The 12,551-nt window shown below is 36.8% G+C and overlaps 1 protein-coding gene across 1 annotated transcript in view; it reads right to left on the minus strand.

The window, feature by feature from the left end:
• The window catches only part of LRP6 (LDL receptor related protein 6), a 175,395-nt gene that overhangs the window by 38,580 nt on the left and 124,264 nt on the right, over positions 1-12,551 (minus strand). The window contains exons 8-12 of the mRNA XM_047066194.1: positions 6,178-6,394; positions 5,140-5,429; positions 3,399-3,625; positions 1,260-1,444; positions 299-625 (exon numbers count right to left, since the gene is read on the minus strand). Coding sequence (XP_046922150.1) covers positions 299-625; positions 1,260-1,444; positions 3,399-3,625; positions 5,140-5,429; positions 6,178-6,394 — 1,246 coding nt within the window. The remainder of the gene's footprint in view (positions 1-298; positions 626-1,259; positions 1,445-3,398; positions 3,626-5,139; positions 5,430-6,177; positions 6,395-12,551) is intronic.

Raw genomic sequence — 12,551 nt, forward strand, 5'->3', positions numbered from 1 at the left:
TGTATGACAGTCTGTCTCACTGAAGCTATGCAATTGTGCACTAAATATTTAAATGCTCAAAAGTAAAAAGACTTAATTTTTTCTGTAATACCGATTTTTCCATAACAGCAACTGGCTATCATCAAACAGTTAAGTTACAAAAACGTGCGTTTTTCCATCTTTAGTCCTTCTCTTTCGTTAAATGATCAACTCTGAACTTCTACAACTTGTTAGCTCTAGAAAGAACATGAACTACAGTGTTTTCAAAATCCTGCTTTCTCTTCGAATTCTAGTTTGCACTGGGGGAGACGCAGCTTACCACTACAAGTCCTGTTGTCGACGTTAAGAGAGTAGTGCGCAGGGCATCCACAAACAAAACCCCCAACTGGCACAGCCAAGCAGAGGTGGGAGCAGTGCCCATTGCTGGAAGCACACTCATTCCACCCTGCCTGCCGAGAGGAGTGAAAGACGAGGATGTCCATCACATAATCCAAATGGCCCTGGATGATGGTGCGGTTTTGGCCACTGGTTTTGTTGGCACGTTCAATGCTGCGCCGGCTCCAGTCCGTCCAGTAGATGTAATCTTGGTACTGAGTTAAGCCAAAAGGATGAGGCAAGTCATCTGCTATAACTTCCCGGTTGAGTCCTGTTTTCAGAAAGGCAGTAGACGGGAAAAGCAGAGGCATGAAACATGTGAGAGTAGAAGAGCCTTATTGGCCAAAAGAAAGAAAGTTGTAACATATAAAATATTACAGTTGTAAGCAATTTAAGATAGAACAATTTATTTAACAGCAATTTTAAAACCAGACCAGTCCTCTGAAATCAATCCATCTGCAGTCTGACCCCATGCCTCAAACTTATATTCTTGCTGTAAATCACTGAGTTTGTTTAAACTCCAAGTGGTCTGTTTTGACTGCAGTTTTATTTTCTCTCCATAAGGGTCTGTAAGTTGAACTTTTAGTCTTCCTTCCATAAAAAGATGGAAATGCATATACTGTACTTTACTAGTACAAAAAATCACTTCAGGAATATCTAGGGAGTTACAAATTCCACTACAAGCCCAACAATAATGAAATTTCCACAAAATAAAGAGATGTGAATCCAAGAACCTGGCCCACTATTAATAATAATAAACAGGACACAATGTCAGAGCATCTAGACATTCATAGGAAGTTCTGTCAATAGTATCTAACCAATGGTAAACATCAGTCATGGATTTTTGTATAGAAAGAATAACATACTATCCGTCTGGATTAAAAAAAAAAAGAAGTACAGCTTACCAAGCATATTTGAAGATTCTATTAAGTTGGTGTCCAGGTCTGTCCAATAAAGCCTCCTTTTAGCATAATCAATAGTTAGGCCATTTGCCCGTCCCACATTTGGAACTAACGTAGTACGTTCACTTCCATCCATGGCAGCTCTGTCTATCTTAGGTTTTCCACCCCATTCAGTCCAATACATAAATCTAAATTCAAAACAATAGATATGTAACAGGTCACTTTTGATTATTTGGGAAAAAGGGTCATATTCATGCATGGTAACTAAATAAATTTAAAGAAAATATACATTAAATCAAGGAAATCGGTAAAGCAAAATCAAGGCTATCATTTTTTCAATTATTTTGGCACCCTCACCTAAATATTTTTTCTCATATCCTAAAAAGGAAGTGAGTCAGCTTTCTTTAGTCTTTCCAATGAATTTGTTCCATCCAAAACCCAGAAACTGGAAACAAACTAATGATATCCATACTGCAGCACTTGCATTTATGCAACTAATATTCAAGAAGATACCAAAAAATTAAAGTTCTGGGCTCAGAATCTGATTCACTTCTGCAAAAAATATTTTTGTATCTTTACATATTTCTGAACACAAGTAATTTGAGGTTTAAATTTTTAGACTTATTTTTCAACTTGTATAATCAACTCTCCCCAAAAACAAGTTGCAGGAGTATATCAAAGGTAAAAATTAATAGTCTTTAAATGGAACTAAAAAGCAAAGTTTGAAATGTATTTGGTCGTGCAGTCCAAGGGAACATACTATGTGTGTATGAGCAGTGACTCACCCCTTACTGTGTCGGCTGGGCTCTGAACACTACTGCTATAATCCCTGTAAAATTTTAGAATACTTTCTTGCTTTTATATTATTTTTCCAAGTTTTTCACATTAACCTCAGAGCAGCCCCACAGTATAGGCTGTTTATAGATGTAAAGAGGCCAAAGCAATAAAAGAAATGTGAATGATCTAATTTCTTCAACTCCATCACATGGCAGGGCTAGAACTAGAACCTAATCCCTAGCTAAGTACTTTTTCAACTAAACTAGTAAGGTGCTAGTTTTGAGACATTCTGAATACTGGAACTAGAAAAGCACTCCACATGCCAACTCTCATCAAATACCTGAGGACAGACATTTACTCATCAGTCTGTCAGCTGATGGTTGACTTGGTAGCAATGCATGAACGTGCTTTTCTGAAAATTAAAGTTAGTCTTGGGCTTTGTTTGCATTTGTACTTGTCAGCTGACAGGCACGTGCACACAAGAAGCAAAAACAACTGTGAGACAAATGTCACAGTTGCTAGCAGCCAAATAAACTGTGGAGTCCTTAGTCCCAATTATTAAATTTATCTGTGTGGTAACTTAGAGTTAAGATCACCGTAATCCAACCACAACATGTCAGCACAGAGAAGCTATCTTTGCTCTGGCCTTCTAACGAGATGGAGACTAGGTAATAATGGAATTAATGTGATTTCAAGGATCTATTTTTAATTACAGGTATGGTAAATATGTTTGTATGTTCACACTGTTAACTTCTGCTTTTAAAAGAATTATTCTTCAAATTTCAGATTTCTTAGCTGTTGGCTTTTTAAAACTTGCTACATCATGTAAGAGGATCACCTACCTTTGAAAAACGTCATGTTGTAAATAAATGTTTTTTTAACCGAAAACAGTTTACCATCTCATATCAAAGTTTCTCTAAGCTTTTAACAATGATCAAACTAATTGTTCACTTTGAACTGATGAATATTCTAAAATGGAACTTTTTAAAATGCAGCTATTTCTTAGTACACGGCATTATTTCAGTGGGTTTTAGATCTGATTTAACTTCAGAGAAGGTAAAGCAAAATGCAAACGATACCTTTAAAAAGGCTGTTTGTTAGCATACAAATGGGATCGGTAATATTTAATTACTAGTCCATCTCACCAATCTTCCTTTACCTAATGTTAATAATGGCAAAAGTAAAATATAGCTAATAATTAGTTCTAAATCAGTGAAATCTCAACTAATGGGTTTTAAAATAAAGCCTACCTATGGTTTAGTTACCAGATTCCTAGTAAGCATTATTTAAGACATCAAAAATACAATCCATAACGAGGCTATGGGCAACACAGTTGCAAAGAATGCATACATAAAAGCTGTTTACCCTTCAGCAGGGTCCAGTGCAAGAGCTCTGGGACTATCTAGGTCTTTCCAAACCAAAACTTGTCGGTGCTGCCCATCCAACTTTGACACCTCAATTCGATTCGTTCCTGTGTCTGCCCAGTACAAGTTCTTCCCAAGCCAGTCTACTGCCATGCCTTCTGGATAATCTAAGCCAAATTCCACCACATGTTCCAGTGCACTGCCATTCATGAAGGCTCTGCTGATGGTCTGCAAGAATGAGATTAACAATAAAATCACATGGCTTAAGTATAAAACACTATCGAGAAAGAAGAGTTCTGGTTTTCGTTGGGTGTGAGGATCCAGAAGCATAGTTTCTTAATACAATTCATGTATTTTACAAGCACAGAAAAAGCCTGATGTCAATCTCTAATAAATGCAACTGTGACCTCAAGTTTTAGTATCAAGCCGAGGAGAAATTTTTGTAATTATTAAGGACCAAAAATTTACTCAAGTAAGACAGTGGAATGACTTTGCTTTTAAAATCTATTAGTAATCAAGTGAAAAAAATATGGCCAGAATGCTGTAGACTTGTAACTGGTAGTCAACTTCCTGAAGGTTCCTGAGAGTATGCCTTGTCATTGTGTCAATCTGCAAAGATCTCAACAACCTTATACATCATAAAATGTACATAACCATTATCAGATTATTACCACTGCAGCTCTGAGTTCCCAAAATTTCAAGCCATTAATAATGGCTACTTCTTGGCAAGCACTACCTTAAGTACCTTGTGTACACATATTTTCTCATTTAATCCTCAAAATAGCCCTGCAAGATAGGCATTACCTCTATTTTCAAGATGACGAAAACTTAGAAGGCCATACAATACAAGCCAAAATATACTTATTTTACTTCATTTATTCATTCATTCAAGTTAAAGATTTTATTGAACACCATTAGAATCCAATTCTGGCTCCAATACCCTGTGATTTTTGCATATTAAACAAATTTTACACAAATTATATGAAATAGGCCCAAAACAATCTAGAAGAAGGAAAGATTATTCTCCAGATTTTCTGTTCAGGAGCTCCTCCCTCTTATTGACTTAGTAGTGCTTTTCAATATTTATTTTAGGAAAAAGAAAATAAAGGTATATTCTAACTCATAATTGGCATTTTCTACCTCAGCCAGACTACAGAATTGTGTTTAAAATAAGTCAAGTCTCTATAACTCATTTAGATGGGACTTCAACTGCTTACTCTTTAATTGCAGAAAATGTCACTCATTATCCTCAAATGGAATAAAGCAGAGGTAGATTATGTCTTGCAGATTTAGAACACTCAAGCAAAGTATCCTGTATTTTAAAAAAGCACTTAATTAAATACGGAATGGACCTTCTCCTTCCTTTAAAAAGTTAAGGGCTTTCGGGGCGCCTGGGTGGCCCAGTCGGTTGAGCGTCCGACTTCAGCCAGGTCACGATCTCGCGGTCCGTGAGTTCGAGCCCCGCGTCAGGCTCTGGGCTGATGGCTCAGAGCCTGGAGCCTGTTTCCGATTCTGTGTCTCCCTCTCTCTCTGCCCCTCCCCCATTCATGCTCTGTCTCTCTCTGTCCCAAAAATAAATAAACGTTGAAAAAAAAAAAATTAAAAAAAAAAAAAAGTTAAGGGCTTTTGTTGAATTCTGCCTATTGAACAACAAGGGAGAGTGATCACAGCATGAAGACTCAAATTTTAGAACCTCTCCCTTTTAGTCTTTGGTTTTAACATTTCAATTCTTTTAAGCTAACCTTGAGTGATATATCGGTCCAGTAAATTCGGTTGTCTGTCACATCAAAATCCAAAGCAGAAGCTTCTTTGACACCAGTGAGAGGAATGGCCACGTTATTATTGTTAGTTTCCAAAGAAATTCGCCTGATATCTGCTCTCCGTGAAAACAAAAGGAAAGCCTCTGGGACAATGCAAGTCTTCATGTCACTGATGAGTTCAAAGCCAATGGGGCAGGCACAACGAAGGCCCTGAGGCCTATATAGGCAAAGATGGCTACATCCCCCATTTTCCTCTGCACAAGGGTTGGAACCTAAAAAATATGTTAATTATAAAAGGATACAGAAAGACACACACATTGACACAATCAACATATTTTCACTTTAAAATGACTAGGCATGTGGTTCACAAAGACCTATGATTCTATCTGCTCCAAAATATAGTTTCAATCCTAATGTCATAAATACCATGAAGATTAATAGGGAATAAAAAGCCAGGCGCAGTGATGCAGGCCTGTATTCCCACCTACTCAGGAGGCTGAGGCAGGGGGAATGCTTGAGCCCAGAAGTTCTGCATTGTAATGCATGCATTTTGCTAGGCCAGCCCTCCACACTAAGTTAGCTTCAATGTGGTGCCCTCCCGGGCACGGGATACCACCAGACTACCTAAGGACTGTGCACTGACCCAAGTCGGAAACGGGACAGGTCAAAACCCCCTGCTAATAAACTGGAAATAAAGGTATGCAAATACTTTCCTTTGTACCCACAGTAAGCTTTAAAATAAGTTACATTATTCATACAATAGGACAGAATTCTTTTAATGAAGCAGGTGTGTGTGCATGTGTGTGTGTATATATTTAGCCCTTCAAGTCAAACTATGTAGCCAGAGTACTAAGCCAACATTCAAAAGGCCCATTTCTTGTTAAAAAAAAAAAAGAATTAACAGATAATTTCTATATTCCCTCAAAACACCAAAAATTTACACTGCTGCTTGATAAACCACTATCTCTAACTTGTCTCATTCTTGGCGTCCATCTTTGAAGGAATTTTTTAATTACTTACCAATGATTCGATGAACATTTGTGGCCTTTAGGCCCATGAGATCAGGAAGTTGATCTATGATGATCTCCCTCTCTGCACTTCGTTTGTGTACTCTTTCGATGCTACGCCTCTGCCAGTCAGTCCAGTAAACATAGTCACCCAACAGAGTAAACCCAAATATGTGAGGAATTTTGTCTTCCACCAGTACTCGTCTCCCAGTGCCATCAATATTCATAACCTTCAAGTTTAAGTTTAAAGACAAGAGGAAAAGATGTGTACTTAATCTTCGAATGTATATAAAATGACAAATCCAACTGCCTGTTGTATCAAAACTGAAAAGAGTCATCTTAGTTATTTTTATTACAATGTTTTCACAAAATAACAACATGCTAATTTAACAAGAATGATTTAAAATACTCAGTATAAGCTCATATTTTCCCTCTATTTCTCTATCTCTTATTACTCTTCCTTCTAAAAATTCTGGCAATATTAGCCTTAGTATGTATCTCTTTTATTAAGTGCCTTTTAAAAATTAAAAATACAGGGGCGCCTGGGTGGCACAGTCGGTTGAGCATCCGACTTCAGCCAGGTCACGATCTCGCGGTCCGTGAGTTCGAGCCCCGCGTCAGGCTCTGGGCTGATGGCTCAGAGCCTGGAGCCTGTTTCGGATTCTGTGTTTCCCTTTCTCTCTGCCCCTCCCCCGTTCATGCTCTGTCTCTCTCTGTCCCAAAAATAAATAAACGTTGAAAAAAAAAAAATTAAAAAATAAAATAAAAAAAAATAAAAAAATAAAAAAAAATTAAAAATACAGTATCATTACCTTAAATTTGCCTTTACATTTGTTTTACATTATAATGTACCTTCATACACATTATTTTATTATATATTTTGTTTTATAACATACTTTATTTTTCCTGAGAGTTTTGTCTGTTTTACATCTATAAGGAAACAGAGATTCACAGAAGATCACACAGCTGAAAACAAAATGTCTTGTTTAGGACTCCTTCCACTTATTATACTTTTTTATTTTATTTTATGGTTTTGTTTGAAAATTTTTTGAAAGCCCAAGATAAAAGGGCTCTCAGAACATCTCTCAGTCTCTTAAGATTATAATTATAAATGTATCTGGAGTTTACAACACTCTCTGCAACTAAGCTTCCAGGAACTGGGATGTACCTACTGTCTCCAACTACCCCATTTAGCAACATTATTAAATTCATTCTGAAACTCTCATAAACTCAACAATTTCTGTACAAGTGGCAAAGGCATCTTTTCTGTCCCTGACATTCCAGCAACATGTACTCATCTTCTGTTCTGAAAGATGGAGTCAGTCTTCTAAAGCAAAAACTTGGAAGTCCCCAACTGAAACCATTTCTACCATTAAGTGGCCTGTGTGCCAGGCAAACTGAACTTCAGAAATGTTATTCTGGTACTAAAATCATGTACATACATGCAAACAGTATCTTCCCTACCCTCCTACAAACAGTATTATGATTTATGCAAGAATTAATTTTTTTATCCATAAAACTAGTGGGAAATAGTCCATATAAGTCAATACTGTGATTGCCTAAATGGAATGACAACCAGATGTTATCTTTATCTCTCCTCTCTAAAATTTAAAAACTCTTGCTGACCTTCCAAGAACAGCCAAACCTTGAAAACAAAGTACTTAAAAAATTGAGTGAGCAAAACTGTGCTATATCCTTGCATTTTCATGGGCAAATATCAATAAATATTTCATTTATATGTTTAAATCTTTATTTAATCTTTGTTTAAAAAGAGTATTTTTTAAAACATAGTTTATTTCTTTTATATTTATTTTTGAGAGAAAGAGAGGCACAGAGTGCAAGCGGGGGAGGAGGACAGAGAGAGGGAGACATAGAATCTGAAGCAGGCTCCAGGCTCCGAGCTGCCGGCACAGAGCCTGATGTGGGGCTCGAATTCACGAACCATGAGATCATGACCCGAGCCGAAGTCGGATGCTCACCCAACTGATCCACCCAGGAGCCCCAAAAAACATAGTTTAAAAGAATACTATCCTAATTCCTACATTAAACGCTGCTTAAAGTTAATAATTTCTCCTTCATTTGAGACATGACTCTTGACTTTCTACATTCATATTTTCTTGCAACAGATCATTCCTGGATATGCTTTATGATATTTATATCTTAAGATTACCTTGGTGTTTAAGAGCAAAAGGACTGAGTAGAGAAAAAGGGTCAATAATTTGTTTACGTATCTAACTAGAACGTGACCTCTAGAATAGCAGGAACCTAATTCATCCATTTACGTGCCTGCCACATCTACTGTTAAAGAGTCTGACAAAGAACTCAATAAATATTTGTTAAATAATTTTTAAAAAGAGATAGGTTTCCTAAGACACTCACTCAAGAAACCTTCCTAAAAAGGGAAATGAAAATTTAACATTATCCTCAGATTCTACAGTTTAGCCATTTGAATGAAAGGTATTCTTGCCCAAATTTTAAATCCATGTAAAAAATTTAAATCCATGTAAGAAAAAAAATCCACACTACTCCCTACTTTTAGAGAATGGATACATTCCTGAACCCTCCCTAAAAGCAGAGCTCCAAGAAAGAATTTCTGGCCCCCCTGTATTATTGGAAACTGTGATCGGAGAGAAAAATCTTCCCTTTGTAAGATGTGTAACAGAAACATCTTTATTCTAGGTAGGGAAAGTTTATTTTTTAAAACTCTGTACTTTTATTTTACCTCCATCCAGAGGTACTCTCCTCCAGAGATTATCTCTTGACTCTACCCTTTCATGAGAACTTCCTTTTAGTACTATTTCCTTCCTTCCCAAGGATCTTTGATATCTCCCTCTTCATAGGGTCCTTTTTTTCTGCCTTTATCACAACACAATTTCTTCCAACTTAGAAAGACACTGTTTAAAAGTTGAATGATTCTGTTTTTACTGCCACATTCTTTGAATATGATCTGTAACAGCTGCCTCCATCTCTTAAGATTCATTCCCTTAACTCTGCTGACTTCCAATCTCTGACTCAGATGAAATAAGTCTACTGAAAATGGTCAGTGACTACCTCCTTGCTTTCCTCAGTTCTTGTGCTCTTTTGCCTTATTTACTTATTTATTTTTTAATTTGATACTCTTAACCACCCACTGAAACTATGCACTGGATTTTCATGGCACAGTATGACCTTTTCCCTTTTTCTATAGCCAGAAAGGCTTTTTATCTCTTCATTTTTACTGGTTCTCCCTTCCTTTTTCAGACCTGGTTGGATATTTTCCAAGGTTTCCTGAGTTCTCCTCTGCAAATCACTTTTAGACCATCAAATCTTGCAGCTTCTGTTATCTTATGTAAAAATAAATACACAAAAAATAAATATGTAAAGTTCTAGTCTAAGGTCTCATCAGTTTCTACTGCAGTATTTCCAACTGCATCTCCTGGAAAATGTACCACTATGTCATCTAAAATGTCATATACTTAACAGTGAACTTATGTTCTCTTGTTAGGGGGAGTTCACCATCCAATCGAAGAATTTCCAACACACAGTGCTAAATAGTATGCACTGTACCACCCTAAAATACTACTTCCTCACCAGCTTCTGGTATATTAAAATGTCTGACTTGATTTTCTTCTAGTTTCAGTATGATCTTAAATCAATTACTCTGCATTATCTTACATTTAATAAACTAACACTAATTTTGCTATACTATGCCCAAATACTGACCCTCCTGTTAAGATTTGTTTCCTCATCTAAAGGCACATACTAAATGCCTAATATCGAACTTCTTCATAAAAATAAAATTTACGGGCACCTGGCTGGCTCAGTTGGTTAGCATCCAACTTCGGCTCAGGTCATGATTTCACGATGGTTCAGGGGTTTGTGAGTTCAACCAGTGTCAGGCTCGCTGCTGACAGCTCAGAGCCTGGAGCCCGTTTCAGATTCTGTGTCTCCCTCTCTCTCTGCCCCTCCACTGCTCATGCTCTCTCTCCCTCTCTCTCAAAAAGAAATAAACACTAAAAAATGAAATGAAATAAAATAAAATTTAAATTTCTCCTCCAAAAACATTACAGGATCAACCAACTCTTTCTTTCAGTTGTGTTAGCCTACAACATTTCTGTTCATTCTAATAAGTGAACAACTTAAAAGATGGCTGCATAAGTATGAATTTGGATAACAGGCAAAAAACGGAACTGAAAATCACAGTGGGAAAAATAACAAAATCACAACTCCAAAAGATGCTTTTAGTTTACACAATCAAGCGTCTTCTATTTAGCGGTGACTCTCCATTCTGCTCTCTAAAAATCTCTCATGATTGGCAAACAATGTTCTGGCACAACTAGACAGACTTAGAGTTTGAATATAAGTTCTATCACTCACTGGGTACCCTTAGGCAATTTCTCACCGTAAAACAGGAAGAGAACTTGTAACACTGAATTATTTAAGAATGAAATAAAATAATGTTAAATACGTAGCACAGTATCAGATGTGTAGATGCCCTGCAGATGTTGGTTCTTGCCTTTTAAAATTATTTCAATAAATACCTTAGTACCTCTTAGTAAATAGTTACATTTAAATGGCTGTAACTAATTGATTAAAATGTAGTGCTTCAAAATAAAAACTGATACATTAATATAAAAGAATATGTGGAAATTGAAGACCAAAACAACCACACTGTCTAGCAGAAGAATAAAACAACAGAATAAAACAGAAGAATAAAAACAACAGAAATAAAACAGAAGAATAAAACAGAAGAATAAAAACAATACAGACCTTTCTATATCCTGACAACTAGTAGAAAACTACAGGGCTGCAGCCTTATTCCCATTTCCAACCCCCAATTTGTATTGTTTGCTTATGCCACTTAGATGTACATAACTAAAACAGCAGATAAAAAGGAGCAAACAGTTTGACAATTCGATCACAAATATTTTTGCTGCTGTACCGGATCCTTGCTCCACTCCCCCAGCCCCAAATCAAACATTAACAAACACATCTAATGAAGGCAAATCGCCGTGAAAGACCTCATGAGGAATGCTAAGAAGTTTATTACAGGGCCTCTTGTAGCTAAGGGATTACAATTTAGTTGAGGAGGTAAACTGTATTTACATTAAAACCATACACATATACTCCTCTCTGGCCTGTATCTTATCAAGAAGTATAGGAAATAGAGGAGCTCAAATCCATCTTGAAGAATTAGAAGAATTTTGACAAACAGAAAAAGGGTTTTTCAGAATAAAAGAAGTAACACATGTTAAGACACAGTCAAGGATGCCTTGTGTGACTGACTTTGAAACAAATGCTTTGAGGCAGAGAGAACACAAAAGGGACTCAAAGGAGACAACATTAGGCAGATAGATACCATCCTATGGCAGGGATGAGACTTCAGGATGAGACCTATAGAAAACAAGATACTTCTGAGGGCACTTTAAAGGAGAGTGATATGACAAAATTCTGTTTTGGGAGGACCTCATTTACCTCTGTTACTGTGTTCAGATTGTGCTGAAAATAGTCATCTTAAATACAGAATTAGGGTTAATAAAATATTTTCAATTACTGTGGGATGGTAATAGAGGTCCAAATCCCTTATCTGAGGCTTAGGGCCAGCCATATTTCAGACTTCAGATTTACTGTGAACTTCAGAAAGGTGAACACAACGCACATGGCATATCACCTCTGCCTGGCTTCAGGGAGCACCTGGTTGCCAAACACATTAGTATTTTTGCAGCAAAATACATATATATTCCCACAAAAAAGGATAAATAAAGACTACGGATAGTCTTACATTGCTTCAAGTCAGGTTTTCCACCAAATGAGTTAACGGAAATAAGTTGGTTTTGAGAGCTTTTTCAATTTCAGAATTACACATAAGGGATTATAGATTAGAAATGCTTTGGTCTAGGCCCTTGTCCAAACCGGTGTTTGGATCAGTGTTAATGCTGCTTTAAGTGCAAGCCAGGGTCTCAGGAAGAAGAAAAAAGGAGCAAAGAACACATTTAAAATAAAAGGTTTTTAGCAACATCTGTCAGAACAACAACAACAAATGGTAATGAAGGTCTTACAAAGATCTTTAGCACAGTGGCCAGGAACTCAAATACAGTTTTCCTAAAAGCCACAACTAAGGATTTTGTAGCTTTACCCACTAGAGCATTAGTCCCTTTTAGCTAATCCTTTTTCTTTCACTTTAAAAGCAAAAACCAGAAGTTCCCCGCCGCCCCCCCCCCCCCAGGGGTAGAGGGGAAGGAGGTAAATAAAGTGCACATTAAAGCTAGATACATCACATCTATTTCCACCTAAACCATGTAATTAAGATGTGCTAAAGATTTTTAAATGAAATTTTAGAAGCACATTGTTTCCCTTAATTCCCTATGTTTCTTGTAGTTTTTATAAGAGGACTGGGTCTAGAATAAT

The sequence above is a fragment of the Lynx rufus genome, unplaced genomic scaffold (assembly GCF_022079265.1).
Source record: "Lynx rufus isolate CCGP_SWC_20201006 ecotype Redwood Valley unplaced genomic scaffold, mLynRuf1.p SCAF_7, whole genome shotgun sequence".
Taxonomy (NCBI): domain Eukaryota; kingdom Metazoa; phylum Chordata; class Mammalia; order Carnivora; family Felidae; genus Lynx; species Lynx rufus.